The sequence below is a fragment of the Melospiza melodia genome, unplaced genomic scaffold (assembly GCF_035770615.1).
Source record: "Melospiza melodia melodia isolate bMelMel2 unplaced genomic scaffold, bMelMel2.pri scaffold_47, whole genome shotgun sequence".
NCBI lineage: Eukaryota > Metazoa > Chordata > Aves > Passeriformes > Passerellidae > Melospiza > Melospiza melodia.
The window spans coordinates 2,162,369-2,179,952 of NW_026948793.1; the positions used below are offsets into that span (position 1 = coordinate 2,162,369).

Sequence of the window (17,584 nt, forward strand, 5' to 3'; positions counted from 1 at the left end):
ACTCTATTATCAAGAGGGGGTCACCCAGCCCTTGGTCCCTTATCTCAATGTCCCATTGGTGGATGATGCCATGGAGGTGTGGCAACTTTCCCAGTATTATGAACTTAAAGGGCAGGCCTGGGTGATACCGGTGGGCCTGCCTGGCTGAAATGGCCTTTTGGATTTTCTCCAAGGCTACCTGTGCCTCTGGGGTGAGAGCCCTAGGGGAACTAAGCCCCTCTCCCCCTTTCAACAAATTGAAAAGGGGGGCTAGGTCTTCGGTCGAAATGCCCAGCCAGGGTCTCACCCAATTTAAGGACCCACACAGTTGGTGAACATCCGCTAGGGTCTGGACTTTTGTCCTAATAGCCAATTTTTGCGGAACAATGGTCCGCTTGGTAATTTCAAGGCCCAGGTATTTCCAAGGTGGCATCCGCTGAATCTTATCCTGCTGGAGCTCGAACCCTGCAGCAACCAACGCATTGGTTGTCAGGTCAAGCGCATGGGCAAGCAGACTGTGGTCGGGCGCACACACGAGGATGTCGTCCATGTAATGATGAATGATGACAACATCCCTGAGGGCTGTACATATTGGAGACAGCAGCGAAGCGACATACCATTGGCAGATCACAGGGCTGTTCTTCACGCCCTGTGGTAGTACCCGCCAATGATAGCGCTTGGCTGGGGACTCACGGTTGATGGACGGAACCGTGAATGCAAAACGCGGGGCATCGTCAGGGTGAAGAGGAATTTGAAAAAAGCAATCCTTTATATCTATTACTGCCAGATCCCAATTTTGGGGGAGCATTGCTGGGGAGGGCATCCCTGGCTGCCCATATCTACAATTTTATCATTAATTTGGTGAAGGTCGGTCAGGAGCCGCCACCTATCCTTATTGGGCTTCTTGATGACAAAAACTGGAGAATTCCAGGGAGACATTGTCTCCACAATGTTGCCCTTAAGTAGCTGCTCCTGAACGAGCTCGTTGAGCGCCTTCAATTTTTGTTTATTAAGTGGCCACTGCAAGACCTGTACTGGTTCATCAGTCAGCCAATCCAGCTTCCAGGTCTGGCGCTCCTCAGTGGCCACTGCCCGAAAAACCTGAGGAGCCTTCGGAAGGTCAATTCTGGCTCCCCATTGGGCTAGTAGGTCTCTCCCCCAGAGAGGCTCGGTGTAATCTAATACGAACGGGCGTACAGAAGCCAATTGCCCGTCTGGCCCCGTAATTTGGACAACGCCCCTTGATTGTTTAGCCAATTGAAGCCCTCCAACACCCTGAATCGTGCCGGCAGCGTTTTGCAAGTCCCAATGTGACGGCCACTCCTGAGAGGGAATGATCGTCACATCTGCCCCTGTGTCTAATAGACCCCTCACGATCTTCCGGTCCCCGCCCAACGAGAGCTGACAAGTCAGGCGGGGCCTCTCCCTCCCCACTACCTGCGCCCAGGCCACCGTCGGAGGCGATGTTTGCTCCGGAGTCTTCTTCCAATGATCTTTCCCTGGAACCGGAATGGCCTGGGCGATAACCTGTCCTTTGGGGAGAAAGAGAGGGGGTCGGACACAGTACAGCCCTACGGCGAAACGGTCCCGGTCGGTAGTTACCAAACCCGGGGCGATGTAAATGTCTCGCGGCGTGTGCTTTGTATCTCCGACGACGGTCCACCTGCAACGTCCTAATTTCCTCCAGTGACCCGGATGTTGGAGGTCGACAGACACCAGCTGTAAATCACTATTAGGAAGATGTATGTCTCTAGTGAGCTGCAGCCTGTAAGGGGAAGCAAAGGACATGATGTTAAGAGCAGGTGTGGGCTGAATACCACAGGTGTATGTCACATCAGGTGAAAGGTAAGACAAGTCCAGCATAGCGTACGGCGGCTCTCCTTTATCTCCCTCCTCCCCGCTGGATGTCACTTGTCCCGCCGCACTTTTATCGTCGCGCAGGGAGGGGCTGCATTCCTGGTCTAGTTTTTTTGATTCTTATTCTCCTCCCTTTCCCGCTTCCTGCGGTATTCAAGATAGTCCAGTCGCATCAGGCACTGAGGCATCCAGTGCCCGATTTTACCGCAAAGATGACAGGGGTGGGTGGCCGTTGATCTCCTGCCGGACCCAGGTATTGGGGGTCCAGCAACGGGGGCAACTTCCAGCTCTAAGAAGTCCGGCTCGGGGCATTCTGCAAAAGTTACTGATGACCTCTTAGGTTGCGATGTTAAGGCGACCTGGCCAACCACGGCCTCTATCATGGCCTCTACCGGGGGCCAGGGACTTCGAGGGAGTGCCTTGATTGCCCTTCGACACTCCGAGTTGGCATTGCTATATGCCATTCTCTGGAGCATCTTTTCCCTGTCCTCGTCCCCGGTCGCCTGCGCCTCCACGTATCGGTAGAGGCGCTCGATAAAGGCCATGTAAGGCTCTTGGGCCCCTTGCCGAACCTCATCGTCCTCCCACTGGGAGGTTACCACGTGCAGCTTGTAAAAAGCCCGCTCGGCTGCCCTTGCGGTCTCCACAAGCTGCGACGGGAATAGAGCTTTTGCTTGGACTGCCCCCTCTGCCCATTGTCCCTCACCCAACAGATGTTCCTGAGAAACTACCAGCCCATCCGCATCATGAGATGTTGAAGGACTCCCTCAGAGAATTGGGAGAGCCTCCAAGATCTCCCTCCTCCATTCCGCCACCCAGACCCGGAACTCCATGGGCCTAGTAAGGCTGGAGAAGAGGGCCCTCAGGTCCGCAGGCACCAGATCTCCCCGCGCAAGGGCATTGCGGAGCATCCCCCGGAAGTACTCGGACTCCCGGGAGTAGTCCTTCTGCGCCTTGCACAGTTCCTTGATCTGGGCCTGTGCAAGTGGCACCCAGTGGGCCTGAGAGGTCCCCTCCCTGCTGAGGTGGTAGGTGACCGGAGTGGCTTCCAATAAAGGTGCCTGCTCCGGCTTCCGGTCATCCACACAAAGAGTGGGAGCCGGAAGGGGGAGCGTGGGAACTGGAACTGGAGGAGGTTGAGGCGGGGTCTGGTAGTGAGGCGGGGTGAGGGAGTGGGCGCGGCACACCCACCTTCTCTGCCTCCTTGGTGGGGTTTGGAGGCGGAGCAGAATACAAAGGCGGAGTGGAGGAGGAGTCAACGAGGGGCGGAACTGGGGGAGGAACCTGGGGAGGAGCCGAAGGAGGAGCAGAGGGTGAAGAAATGGGTGGGACGGAGGGCGGATACGAAGGAGGGACAACCGAAAAAGGGGTAGGGTCAAGGGGAAGGAAGGGGTTGGCGTCAGGGAGGAAAGGGTTAGGAGGAGAAGAAGGAGCCCCGGCGGGAACGGCCGCATGGCCACCGCCATCTTGGGCTCCAAGGGAGCCATTTTGAGAGTCTTCAACAAACCGCACAACCTTGGGATTTAGAACTGGGGACTTGGATACAGGGGCTGAGGGAGAGGGGAGAGAAGGAGCCTGGCCAGGGCTCCTCGAAGGGGGAGGCCGAGCAGGTCGAGGGGGAGCAGGGGCAGGATGGACCCCCTGCCTCTGGTCGGCCCTTAAAATCCCCCTCGAGGGCTCCTGCCTACGGGATGCGGGTGAGGTTTGAGGGGCAAGGGCAACAGAACGAGGGGAACGAGGGGATAAACTAGAACCAGCAGGACCTTTCTTAAGCTCCCCAAACACGCGGAGTGCTGCATGCACCCTACGCGCCCAATAAGCCACGGTGGCCAACTTCGCCTCCCCAGAATTTATGGCCTCGTCTAATTTCGCTATAACAGCTGCCCAATATCGTGGCTGCTTTACAAGTTCCGGGGAGGTTTCGGGGAACTTAGAAAAGATCCATCTAACTAAACATTTCAACGCTTGCTTGGGGGGCTTTTGCCCATTCCCAAGCAATAAACCTTTCACAACATAGTAAACCTCCTTTTGGGATTTTCCCAAGCCTGCACCCATGGCACCTTTCTAGCACAGGAATTACTGCTACTAGAAAGGGGGGAAATCCTCTGATGGTTCAACCACTCGCCAAGTGAATAACGCAAACTAAAACAACAGATCGCCAACCACCGACCCCTGCACCCCCCCACCGCCCCAAAGTCAGAGCCGGCCGGAGGGAAAAAAAAGGAGACTAAGGGATGGGTCCGGGCCCCACGTCTGGGGAAGCCAGCACCCACAGGGAAAAGAAAACAAAAAAGGCACGGGGATGAGGAAGTACCTCAAGGAAAGAGGGCAGGGAGTAGGTCCCCAAGGCAGGGCATGTACCCCTAGGGAGAGGTAAAAAGGCAAGGGGGGAAGCCCGGAGAGTCCCCAAGGCAGGGCCTGGACTTACCAACTCGGTGGCGACGAAAAGCAAAACTGGGCGGTGGTTTCTGTCCCTGGAGTCCTCCTCTTGTGGTGCTGAGGGCTGGGACTCCAATCCCCGGGGAGCGCTACCCCTAAAACAGGGTCTGCTACTACCCGAGGTAGCGTAGCGTCCAATGGAAAACTGTAATTCCAATTCCGAGGGGTCCGGTCAGTGGTCAGCTGTCCAAGTGTCCACTTTCAGGCCCCACGTTGGGCGCCACACTGCGCTAGGGCGTTCGCGGCCCTAAGTCCGGCTAGCTGAAGGGGTGAGAATGGCCGACGCCCCTACGCATCGGAGGCCAGCCCCCCTTGGCGTCTTGGCCTCGGGCTGGGCTGGATCTCGGAATCGGACTATTTGCGCTTGAGAGGACGAATGAGGAGGCGACCACTTGCTAGGGGTAACAGGTCGGTTTATTGGAAGGTCCCACAGCAGAGGGCAACCAACAGATGGTAGAACCCCTGGCAAATGGCAACGAACAGGCGGAGCAACAAGGTTTTAAAGGGAGGGGGTGGAGAAGGGAGGGAAACCCGGCAAACCAATCTATGAATAGGTAGGGAGGCACACAACATAACTGGCATGAGGATATAGCCAATAAACGTAAAGCAGAGGAGGGGCCCCGGGACACCAGCCAACCACAACCCCCAGAGAGAAGAAGTTTCTCGAAGCTTGGGAGGAGTGGGGGATGATTGACTGGGCCCAGGGAGGAGAGAAGACTTACTTATAAGGCAAAGCCTGGGAGGGGAAATTACATAACATAAGAGATTGACAGTGGAGGGGGAAGGGGTATCCATGGTAACTTAACTGTCAGGGGCACAGTGGCGGGAAAACTGAGTAGGGAGGAACCATTTAACACAGAACAAAGGGGGAGCATACATAAATAAGGGAGAAAACTGGGGAATTTAAAAACACAACACAACACTGGTGGCCCTGGTGTTGCTGTAGGGCCTGAGTGCTCTCAGGGCCGGGCACAGCCCTGGGGGTGGCAGTGCCGGGGCTGCAGCAGGGACAGGCCATGGGCCCTTCTGGGGCAGCACTGACGCCTCAGCCCAGGGCCTGGGGGCTCCAGGCTCCTTGCCCAGGCACTCTCAAGAACATGGCCAGGCCAATGCTCAGCACAGAAAAGCCCCGTGAGCAGCCCCAGCCTGGCCGTGGGCAGGCTGGGGGCAAACAGCATGGCTGGGGCTCTGCAAGGGCCCTGGGGGAGACGGGAAGGAGCAGCAGAGCAGGGGCTGATCCATCCCCAGTGTGCTGCACAGCCCAGGGCAGCGTCCCAGAGCGTCCTCATGGAGCTGCCAACAACATCCCCCCTCTGCAGCCCTGGCCTCTCCCCCAGCTCACACAGGTGCCCCATCCTTGCAGGCACAGACACGGCAGCACTGGCTCAGCAGCCCCTGTTTGCATTGCACAGAGCAGGTGGGAGCACCCCCATGATGTTGCTGTGGGGACATGAACCTGAGGGAGCACAAATGCCATCAGCCCCTGGGGCCAGCAAGGGCTGGGGAACACCAGGGAAACCACTCAGCTTTGTCCTGGCCTCTGCACTCAGCCAGAAAGTTTGTTCCCATCAGCTGGGAGTTTCCTGTCCCACTGCAGATGCTGTTGCTCAGGGCCAGGGCTGCCTGGCAGCCACCCCAAAAGTTGTCTGACCATTTCCTTGGCTTCACCTTTGATTTCTTTACTCTTCCCTGGCAAAAAATTTCTTCCTAGTGCCCATCCCTGTTCCCTGCCCTGCAAACAGCCCATCCCTGTTTGCCCTTTCCTCTCCGGCCTCACTCCCCATTGCAGTTCCTGACTTGGCACCATGGGAATGTCCCTTGGGCAGCAGGATCATCCTACAAGTGCTGCAGGAATTGTCTGCAGGCTCTTGCAGTGCCTGGTGCTGCTCCCTTGCCAGAGGCACCCCAGGCCAGGGGGGCACATCTGGGCTGCTGTGTCTGGCTCTGGGGCTCCCTGTTCTGGGCAGTGAGGAGGAGCTGCAGAGGCTCTGCAGGACTGACAGGATGGGCTTTGGGGCTGGCAGGAGAAGCTGAGGGACCTGGGCTGCTGGAGCTTCTGAAGAGGAGGCCCAGGGCTCCTCCTGCAACTGCTCCAAGGGTTCTTTCAGAGAATCCCAGAATCAGCAAGGTTGGAAAAGTCCTTGGAGATCATCAAGTCCAATCTGTGCCCTGACACCGCCTTGTCTCCCCTGAGCCTCCTCTTCTCCAGGATAAACAACCCCAGCTCCTTCAGCTGTTCCTAACAGGAGTTGTCCTCCAGACCCTTTCCCAGCCTTGTTGCCCTTCTCTGGACATGCTCCAGCCCCTCCATGTCCTTCCTAAATTGATGGGCACAGAACTGGACACAGCACTCGATGTGCTGCCCAAGCAGTGCTGAGCACAGGGGAAGAATCCCTGCCCTGCTCCTGCTGGCCACACCATTCCTGATCCAGGCCAGGAGACATTGGCCTTCTTGGCCAGCTGGGCACACTGCTGGCTCATGTCCAGCCTGCTGTCCATCAGTCCCTGCAGGTCCCTTTCTGCCTGGCTGCTCTCCAGCCACTCTGTCCCCAGCCTGTAGTGCTACAGGGCTTGTTGTGGCCAAAGTGCAGGACCCAGCACTTGGATTTGTTAAACCTCACCTTGTTGAATTTGGGCCCTGGATCCAGCCTGTCCAGGGCCCTGTGCAGAGCCCTCCTACCCTCCAGGTGATCAACACTCCCAGCCAGCTTGGTGTCACCACAACTCTATGAGACCCCAGAGTTTCCCTATGGCCTCCATGATTCCATGAGGCCTCCCAGTGTCACAATGTCTCTTTGGTTCCATGGGACCCCTTGGTGCCACAAAGTCCTTTGGATCCTTGGGCCCTGCAGTGTCACAGTTGCCCTTTGTCCCCCAAGGCCCTGAAGTGTCATAATGGATCCTTGGTTCCAGGAGGTCTGGCAGTGCAGCAATGCTCTCCTTGGTTCCACCATGTCACAATGGCCTCTTGGTCCCAAGGGCCACCATGGTGTCAAACATGTTTCCTTCATTCCAGGAATCCCTGAGGAGCAGCACTGGCCCCTTGGTTCCATGGGGCCCTGCAGTGTCACAATGGCCCCATCATGACACCAGGTCCTGCTCTGTCACAATGCTCTGCATGGTTCCACAAGGCCCTGCAGGGTCACAGTGGCCTCTGTGGTTCCAGCAGGACCCAGACTGTCACCATGGACTCCTTGCTTCCATCCAGCCCCACAGTGTCACAATGGGCCCTTGGCTCTGTGCTGCCATGTCGTACACAGTGTCACCATGGTCCTCTTAGTGCCACCAGGCCGCGCAGTGTCCCTATGGCCCCTGGCTTCCCCAGGCACCTGCAGCGTCACAATCATCAGAGAATCAACCAGGCTGCAAAAGACTTTGGAGAGCATCAAGTCCAACCTGGGACCCAACACCACCTTGTCACCCAGACCATGGCACTCAGTGCCACATCCAGTCTTTCTTTAAACACTTCTAGGGACAGTGACTCAGCCACCTCCCTGAGCAGCCCATTCCAATGCCCAAACACCCTTTCTGTGAAGAATATTTCCTAATGTCCAGCTAAACTTCCCCTGGTGCAGCTTTTGGCTGTGTCCTCTTGTCCTGTCACTGTTTCATGGGAAAAATTCCTGACCCCCACCTGGCTGCACCCTCCTGTCAGGGAGTTGTAGAGAGTGATGAGGTCTCCCTTGAGCCTCCTCTTCTCCAGGATAAACAACCTCAGCTCCCTCAGCTGCTCCTCACAGGACTTGTGCTCCAGACACCTCACCAGCCTTGTTGCCCTTCTCTGAACACGCTCCAGCCCCTCCATGTCCTTCCTCAATTGGAGAGCCCAGAACTGCAAACAGCACTCGAGATGCTGCCCAACCAGTGCTGAGCACAGGGGAAGAATCCCTGCCCTGCTCCTGCTGGCCACACCATTCCTGATCCATAGGAGTGCCAGGGATTGGGTGAGGGAAATGATGGGAGGGGATGGGGAAAAAGTGTTCTTGATTGTCAGCCACGGAGGGCTTTGATTTTCATATCTGTTCAGACTGCATCAGAAGACGCTGGGGATCCATATCAATTGGGCATTGCTGATATCAATGTATAAACAGGAAAAGAAAACTGGATAAAACAATGTTCTCTGCATTGTTTCAATACAGTATATTCAATTTAAATGCACTTCTGAAATGTCTGACTAACCACAGAAGAACTGAAAATATAAATTATTTCCAGGGTTTTTCTAGTTTGAGCATTTTGAGTAAGAACTGAAAATTTAAATTATTCCCATGGGCTTTTCTTGTTTGTCTATTTTGAACAAATGTTTATGAGCCTTTTTCAGTGAATTTGTGAACTGAAGAGCTCAAGAAAGAAGAGGCCTCCGGAGTAGGAAAACTGATCACCAACCTCCTAGTGGATGAAGGTCCATCCCCATCAGAGCAACAATGAACAGAAATGGGCACAGCTTTGTGGCTGCCCAGCTTTGGCATGGGCCCTGGGCCTGGAGCAGGAGCAGCTCTTGAGGGCCCCAAGGCCTGGACTCTTGTGCTGCCCTGGGCAGATGGGATGGCAGCAGGGGCTGCAGAGCTCTCAGCACCTCAGCCCGAGGGGAGCAGGGCAGCCAGGGAGCCTCCTTTGGCCTTGGCCAAGCACCTTCCCCCATGGCTCGGGCTGAGTCCTGTGGCAGCTGCAAGCTGCTGCTGTGCCCTTGCCAGGGGCTGAGGCCATGGGGCCAGTGCCCAGAGCAGCCTGGCCTGAGCAGAGCTGCGGGGCCAGAGCCAGCTGGGCTGGGCTGGGGAGAGGCCCTTGGTGCTGCCCAGAGCTCAGGGCAGCTGGCAGAGCTTGCAGGGAGCTCTTGGAGCCTGGCCCAGAAACCATCAGTGTCCGTCTCAGCCTGGCTGAGTGTGCAGGGGCAGGACTCAGGCCAGGCCTTGTGGGGCAGGGCCAGCGCCTGTGCAAGGCATTGCAAAGAGGCAAGTGGCCCTGAGAGGAGGCTGCTCAGTGCCCTTGGTGGCATGGACAGAGCAGGGAGGGTGCCCAGGACATTTGTCAGCCCCAGTCTCTGTGCCCAGCCCTTGGCAGCCCTGGCTGCTGAGCCCAGCTTTGTCCTGAGCTGAGTTTGGCTGTGGCCCAGCTCTATCCTCCTGCAGGGCTCAGGGCCTGTTCCTGGCCATGGCCAGCCCTGGCTGCCTCTCTGCTGGCCCAAAGGTCTGGAGAGCACGAGGCAGGGCTGTCTGTTATAGGTTAGTTGCGGTGGGGAATGAATCACCCACTAATAAGTCCAAATAAAATTAAATTTATTAATTGATAGAGCAAGTGATAATAGGCAAAGTCAGCGTCCTGGGCGCGCTGCGTGACAGGAGAGTCTCCGCTCTACCACTACCGCACTCATCTGATTTTCCGTGGAGTTCTTATACAGTCCTGCTTCCAGGCTGATGTGTAGTACTCTGCGTATTCTTCTTTTGTGTTTAGGTGGTCATAGTTCACCTCCTGGGGTCTGAAGATGAAAGTTGGTAATTTTCCTTTCTCTGATTCCTGGAATTCTTAGGCTCAGTCTGCTGAGTTCCTGGAATCCTAGGTTTACTGAGTGGATAAGCTGATACTGTGTTATCAATCATAGCAAACCCCCCACCCATATTAACAGTTTACTAACAGATAAACAACTGTTTGTGAAAATTATTGTCTTTTGGTTTCATCTTCCTTATCCTTTAAAGTCTGGAAATTTACTTAGACAAACTAGAGGTGATGCAATAGTCTTACTGGAATTACTTTGTCAGCTTTGATGAACAAACTTAAAGTTTTAACCCATTACATTGTCTGTGCAGGCCCACAGATGCCCCGGGCTCTGCAGGAGCTGGCAGAGGCTGCCCAGCAGGGAGGCCATGGGGCACAGAGCCCCAAGGCTGCTGTGGGCACCATGGCACAGGGGCCGTTCTCAGCCGCAATGCTCCTGGCCTGGGCTGGGCCTGCACAGGGGTGTGGCCACCATGGCAGGGCCAGCACAGGGCCACAAAGGGGCCATGCGGCCGCTGCCAGGGCTGACAGCAAGGCCAGGCACACACAAGCAATTGCTGAGCATGGCCTGCGCTGGCCAGGCCTGACTGTGCCAAAGGCAGAGCTCAGCTGTCCTTGGGGGCTGCAGCAACAGTCCAGAGCCCAAAGAGCCTCCATGGCTGTGCTGGAGACCAAGGCTGCAGGAGGGAAATGCAGGGCTGCTGTGCGATGGGGAGGGCATTGAATTTCAGCACACACCTCAGCTCTCTGATGATCCCGGCACCATGCTGGGCCCTGTTTCAGACTGAAGCAGAGCAGATGTTGATGGAAGAGTAACCCTGCGGGGCTGTCAGGGACCTGCAGCTTGCAAGGATCTCTGCTCTCCTTTGGGTGCTCTCGGAGAGATCCAATCCCAGCTGGGAACCTCAGGGCACAAGTGGCACTGCCTGTTCATAGGCACACAACTGATGTCTGCCTGGAAAGGGGCACAGGTTTTAATAGCTGCTTATATCATAAGATACAAGCAGATCTTTTTTATGTGGGTCATTTGAGTACTTTTGAGAAATGGCAAAATTTTCCTAGTACGAACAGGGATTCCCTGGAAGCATACTGATGGCAGAAGAAGAAACACTGATCTTCTCATCTACTTGTGTCAGCATTATTCAGTTTATTATTTAATCTCACTCTTCCATCAGGTGTTTCCTGCTCTCCTGTTTTAATGGCCATTTCTAAGAACATCTTTTCATTTAGAGCAGCTGGATCTTTGTACTTCCTGCTGCTCCCAGATTTTCTCCTCTAGGTCCTTTCTGGTCATTCAAGTACCTCTCAATTGACTGGTTTAATGCTTTGAGGTGCAAGAAGTTGACCAAGATTTCCGAGTTTATATATTATAAATATAAAAATAATCATCACCTCAATTATGTTTGTATTTATCACAGAACCTTTTTTTTCTTTTGTCCTGATCTAAAACTGTTCTTGTACAGAAATCCATGGGGGATAGGGGACATGTCACATGCTGCTGGGACATCCCAGAGAGCTGAGAGAAGAGCTGTGATGGTTATTAAACTGTTCAAATGATCAGGTTCTGTTTGTTTACAAGAAACCTTTCTGTGCCTCTGAGTGTCATCAGTCCCTGAGGCCAAAGGACACAAACCTGATGAGTTGTGGTTCCCACTGCATGGGCTGCACTTGGACTTTGGTCTCTGCACAGGAGAGCTCTTCATCCCCTTTCTCTCTTTTCCTCCCCCTGGGCATGGAGGGAGCTCCTGACTTCAGCGTGTGACTCATGTGTGCAAAGAGCAAATCTGGGCAGAATTGGGGCAGGAAGGGTTTGGGGGGACCTTGGGATCTGTGCTGGGCACAGAAGGTGTTTTCCATTGCTCTGAGAATGTCTGTGGAAAGTAGATGTAATTTCCACCACAGGAATGACTTTTGCATTTGATGGAGCTGTGCCTTCCCTTGTCTTTGTTGGCTGAGATTAAATGAACATCCCTCTGTGTCTCGGACAGCTCCTTCTCCAAGGAAAGCAGGTGGGTGTTGGAGCCAAGGAGCTGAAAGCTGCAGGTGCAGCCTGGGCTGGAGGGAGCTCAGATTTGCACAAGGCTGCTCTGAGTGCCAGGGCTTGGATGGGGGAAATGGTGGGGTGGGGGTAGGGAGAGTCTGATTGATTGTCAGCCATGAAGGGTCTTGATTTTCATGTCTATTCAAACTGCATGAGGAGGTACTTGGATTCAGTGTCACATGTCAATTCACAGTGACACAGTGTCACATTCACATTTGCACATGTCAATTTATGAACAGATTAAAATAACCTAAGCAGGACCTAAAAGAATCTACTTCTTCTTCTGTACCTTACAAATTCGCACCCCTTCATCCCCAATAGCATTCTTTAACCAGCAAGATACATACAGTAATTGCTCAGGATCAGTATCTCCTCGAGCTGTCAGATGATTTAGTTGTTGGCACATCCACTTGTCCGTTGTCCCACACCAAGGCCATCCTCCTTGCACCTCTAATTCCGGCCACACTTCTACACAGTAGTGGATCATTTTCATTTTATCTAATCCCTCTGTGGCCTCTATAGAACCCCATCTCTCCAACAGTTCTCTTAAGGGACTATTGGAAGGTATATTCCTCAGTCTCTTGCCGGTCTTTTTTTACTATTACACCCTCCCATTTTTCAGGTCTCAACAGTAAAAAATCCCAAAGGTGCCTCTACTGACAGGTAATTAAAAAAAATAAACCTCTTGTTTGAGGAGCTTCAGCCTCCTCCACCGAACTTCAAATTTCTGCATGATGCTCAGGACTTTATACTGAAACAACTGCCCGATCTCTTGATTGTCCAACTTTCCCAATGTCAGGTCTTACATCTATCAGGACTTGAACACATGAAACGTCAGCCTAAGAATCCAGGTTGTGCCTGACTCCCTCAGTCAGGAAGAGCTGCTGCCTGATTTTTAGTTTGCCTAACGTGCCAATTTTTAGGCTTCACCGTATCAGGACTTAAAAACAACACGCAGCCTCCTTCGCTGGGGTTTGTGCCTGACTCCTTTGTCAGGACTTACTTTGCCTGCAGGGCTTGTGAGCTACCCGAATCCTTCTCGGGACTTACAATCTGCCTGACTTCCCTCTGTCAGGACTTACTTTTCGTGCGTTCCACTCATACAACTATTCCCTCCACATGCCCAGAGAGGGGGAGCCCTTTTTTTTCCCCCTTAGGAGACGACTCACTCACGCTAATTCCACTCACTTTCCCCTGTTCCCGGCTGGCTTTCTCGCGAACATTCGGAAATGTGGTACCAAGAGGTCCGCTCTTGCTCCGAAGGTCCGGCTGCCAGCCCTCGTCTCACTCACACACACATGCGCACATCTCCCACTCCTGCCACCGGATTTCTCACCAGTCTGGTGCTCCAGTGCTCCTCTGTGTCGCTGGTCCTGAGCCGATCTCTCTGGTCCTGATAGCCAGCTGTCCTGGAGGTCCAAGATGGCCAGTCCTGGTGTCCTCTTCTGGCGTGGTAATTGCGGACGAGCGCCCAAGCTAAAATAAACAGGGCAGGAGACTTTTTCTCCTTTTAGTGCCTTTATTAAAAGTGATCAGCTCAGGATTGGGCAGCTCGGAAGGGGCTGCAGCTTCCCGTCGCCTCTCCCCGGGTGACTTGGAGGAGGAGGACATGCGCAGCTTTGTCCACTAGGGGCAGAGCTGGGGGTCCGGTCCTCGTGGGAGCCTTTAGGGCGTGGTGACCCCTTCCGATGTTAATCCTGCCACCTCTCTTGGCCTGCTCCCGGCATCGAGACAACTCCCGTGCTCAGGGTGAGAGGGAATGCGACGGTGTTCAGCATCTCTGCAGGCTCAGCGCTCCGTTCCTGACGTCCAGACATCACTCCAATCTCTCAGCTCTTAGGTGGCTTGTTGTTTTGAGGTCTTTTTTAGCAAGCTAGAAGCAGTAGCTTCTCATGGCATGCTGGTCCTGGAGTTATTTTGCATATTCCCCCCCCCTAAAGTCTCTTCTCCTCACTGTTTGGGAGGTCTCCACCCTTCACTGTCTCAGAGAAGGGCCATTAACTTGGTCCCAGCTGGAGTTTTTACTGATACAAAACCAACTATTAACGACAACGACCCATAATTACCATAACACAAGCAGCAGCCCAGCAGCAACCACGGTAAGCTTTTTCTCACAAAAAAAAATTGGCAGAATTTTTGTTCATAACGCTTCAGGTGATGTTCATCTTCCTTTCTCAAGCTGTTTTTCTCTGCTTCAATAAGGCGTGAGATAAGCATATTTCCTTTTTATATATTCCAAAGCTATAGTTTCAAGGATACAAGTAATATTCTAAAATTATGCTTCAAAAGATTATTATTGCAGAGCTCTTTATGGATTCAATGCAAGCAAAAAGCCTTATCTTTAACACCTTAATTCCAATGCTCCTAAATCAACCAGCGTTAATTGCAAACCAAAGATAGGTTCAAAGGCCTTTTTCCATGCTTTATTTTCCTCACTTATTAATAGAATTCACAGCTCGCCCATTGTCTGGGTCCACACATTTCTCATTCACAAATACACGTCGCCTGTTTGTACCTGACATGAAACACAGCGTTGTATTTCACATTTCCACCTGTGTTTAGCAAAAAAGGTCAAGAGACCAGAAGGCATATGCCATGCCTGTAAAGAAGTAGTTTAACTTGTCCTCATCGGTGGAATTCCCATTCCAGTGCAGCTTTTGTGACAGAAATATGTCTGTCCATGCCACACGACAGTCCATACTCCCTCCTTATTGGCATTGTACTCTTTTATGCATAAAGCTGAATGAGTTTGACACTAATATCAGTTAATATTAAATGAAATTTTCTTTGAGTGTTTGGCCCAGCTGCAGATCTTAAGTGGAGGAGATGACACATTTTGTTCCAACTTTTTTATTTCTCTGTTTTGTTTATTGTAACCCAAGAACTTTATTCAAGAATGAAGCAAACTTTTCTGGCTGTCCAGGAGGAAAAGGTTTAAAAGCTGACAAGTTCATTGACTGCATTGTCTCCACAAGAGTGCAGTAAAAAGAGACCAAAAGCAAAAATTAAAGAAATAGCCACCCCATGGGAAAATTTTAAATACAATTTTCTTTCTATGCATCCATACATAATTCTTTAGCATGGAAATATTAAATAAGGATATGTATGGAAAGGAAGAGAATGCCCAGAGCAGCAGGCCCCAGCCAGCACTGGCTGGTAGGGAGCCTTGCTGAGAACACACTTCCATCAGCTTTCTGAGACAAACTCAACTTTGACACTTTTTAATCTTCTGTGGTCACAGTGCTGGGAGACTGAGCAAGATCTGAGGCTCTGCTCCATAAACCATAAGAGGAAATCCATCCTATTTGAACACATGGAAGAGTTCTCCCCTGATCACAGAAAGGGTCAGAAAGAACAGCTACATCAATCTGTCACTTGCTAGTATCAGGCTGCAAATAAGGCTCGAATGCTTGGCACTGCCCAACACAAAGAAATAAATATTCCAAAGCTGACAGAAGCACCAAGATAATAAGTTTAGGAAACTTGCTCAATTTAAATGAATGCCAGGCCTGGTCTGTTCAGAAAGCTCGTCTGAAACATAGGAAACTCTGCTTGCAAGGCAAAGGAACAAGATGCAGACTAAGTAAAGGGCGTTACATTTTTTCTGCCTTCAGTTTAAAAGTCATCTTTTATTTTTAGAGTGGAGTCAATCATGAGTAAAGAGAAAACAGTAAGATACAGTCAAAACCAGGAGGAGAAATAAACCCAACAGGAGTCAGGATGAACTCTAAAAAAAGGAGCTAGGAGTTTTGGTGATGGTGGGATTTTTTCACACATTGTTTGCTTGTGGGGTAGGGGGTTTTTTGTGTGTTTTTGTTAGTTTAGTTTAAATTTTGCTCCTGAAGTGACAGGCAGTGGATCTGTGAAACTACTTGTCAGATGGTATGGTGGATTCAGGAAGTTTGGTTAAAAGGGCAGCCTGAATGAGTACCTGAAAGACAGGGGTATTTAAAGTTACTAACCAGATAATATCTATATCTGCTTTATTAATCCCCTGAAGTGTTTTTCTTTTTTTAATCTAAATATATGTTACCTCAAATGAAAAAATATTTATAAGTGGTAAAAAAATAATTATTGTGGTAAAAAAGCTTGGTAAGTGTGGTAAATTTCTACATAGTGTTAGTCTATTCACTCTGGAAAATGTAATATCCAGATGGAGATGACAGAGAAGGATGTAAATTACCTTGTTGCGTTCTCAGCTGTGCAGTCACATGGACTGAATGCTCTTGCCCAGCAGGAACAGCCCCAGCAGCTCCATACCTGCAGTTACAGTAGAGGACACAGCCATCTCTGTGCAGCTGTTTGGCCAGCTCAAGCTGATGGTTCATCAGCTTGTCATTTATTACTACTATTAGTGGTTTTCCATTCTCTAGAGTCTCCAGGCAGCTACCAGCACCTACAAGAGGAACAGAAAACATGGTGAGAGATCAAATATCCCCCTACTCGCTGCTGAAAGAGGGGAGCCTCTTGAACAACCCAGCTGTGGAGCTCAGCACTCCCAGCCAGCTCACCCCGGGCTGAAGAGACCTCATCCCACGGAGCTCCCGCAGCCCCAGAAGCAGCCGAGCTGTACCTGTGTGGCTGATGACCAGGTCTGCGCTCTGCAGCTCCTCAGCCAGCGAGTCCTTGAACCGGAACGCTTCCACCGCCGCGGCCGGGCTGCTGCTGGGCTGCGGCTGCGGCAGCGAGCCCCAGCCCGCCTGCAGCACCAGCTTCTGGTACCCGCGGCTCTGCAGCGCCTGCGGGCAGGGCACCGGGGGATGGAGGCGATAAGGGGGGCGGAGAAGATGGTGGGGAGGGGGGACGGAGAGAGAGAAGGAGAAGAAGGGGGGGATGACGGAGGTGGAACGAAGGGGATGAGGCGGGGATAGAGAGGCTGTGTGAGGGCTGTGCCCAGCTCCAGACGGCCCCGGCCCCGGTATCACCCCCCCCCCTCCCCGTCCCACAGGCCGTCCCTCCCCTTCCTCAAGCAACACTTCATGCTTCTCCGCCGGGCACCCCCGAACCGCCACGGCGCCCTCAGGCGCCCCGGCACTGCTGCCGGGATGCGGCAGGGAGGGCAGGGCAGCCCGCGGCGCACAGGCGCCAGCCCCGGGAGGGCAGGCCCGGGCCAGGGCCGGTGTCGGTGTCTCGGCCGACTGACCTGCAGCGCGGGCGGGGAGCGGGCCGCGGCGATCAGCTCATCGAAGCTGGTGGTGCTCACGGTGACGAACATGGACTTCATGGCCACCGGGACAGGACGGCTGTGAGGCCGCCAGGGGGAGCCGCACGCCCGCACAGAGCTCCCGAAATGGCGGCAGGGCTGAGGAGAGGGACGGGGCAGGTGGGAATGCCTCCTTCCCTCCCTGTCCCTCCTTGTTCCTCCCTGACCCTCCTGTCCCTTCTTGTCCTTCCTTGTCCCTCCTTGTCCCTCCTTGTCCCCTACCGTGGCTTCTCTTCATGGGTTTTTCCCGTCCGCCCGTTTCGGCGGGGCTGGTGCCACTGCGCCGTGAGGTTCTCCCTCACAGTACCGCACCAGCAGCGATGGTGGCCGCTCTAATGAGCCCACTGTCCAGCAGCGTTTAGAGGGGTAGCCAAGGCTGTTCCAGGGTTTTAGATTTTCAAGGAGAAGAGGTAAAAATAAATTTGGAAAAGGGATTAGAAAAGTTTTGGCCTGCACGTGTTATTTCAGCCTTGGGGACGCACATAACTCGCGGACGGCCTGTGTGGGTGTGTTCAGAAGTGCCATTGCCAGAGCAGGGCCACAGCCACCCTCCCTTTACAGACTGACACTGGCCC

The 17,584-nt window shown here is 53.0% G+C and overlaps 1 protein-coding gene across 3 annotated transcripts; it reads right to left on the bottom strand.

Annotated features, from left to right (window-relative positions):
• Positions 1 to 14,673: 14,673 nt before the first annotated feature.
• Positions 14,674 to 17,030, bottom strand: LOC134434781 (UDP-N-acetylglucosamine transferase subunit ALG13 homolog). Of its 3 annotated transcripts, XM_063183396.1 has the most exons (5): positions 16,950 to 17,030; positions 16,380 to 16,545; positions 16,067 to 16,202; positions 15,118 to 15,130; positions 14,674 to 14,772 (listed from the first exon to the last, which is right to left on the bottom strand). In XM_063183396.1, exons 1-5 carry the CDS (start codon positions 17,028 to 17,030, stop codon positions 14,674 to 14,676), a joined length of 495 nt encoding a protein of 164 aa, XP_063039466.1. The 3 variants fall into 3 exon arrangements, with proteins under 3 accessions (XP_063039466.1, XP_063039465.1, XP_063039464.1); XM_063183395.1 differs by lacking the exon at positions 15,118 to 15,130 and having other exon boundaries at positions 14,674 to 14,786; positions 16,068 to 16,202; XM_063183394.1 differs by lacking the exon at positions 15,118 to 15,130 and having other exon boundaries at positions 16,048 to 16,202.
• Between the last annotated feature and the right edge of the window lie 554 nt (positions 17,031 to 17,584).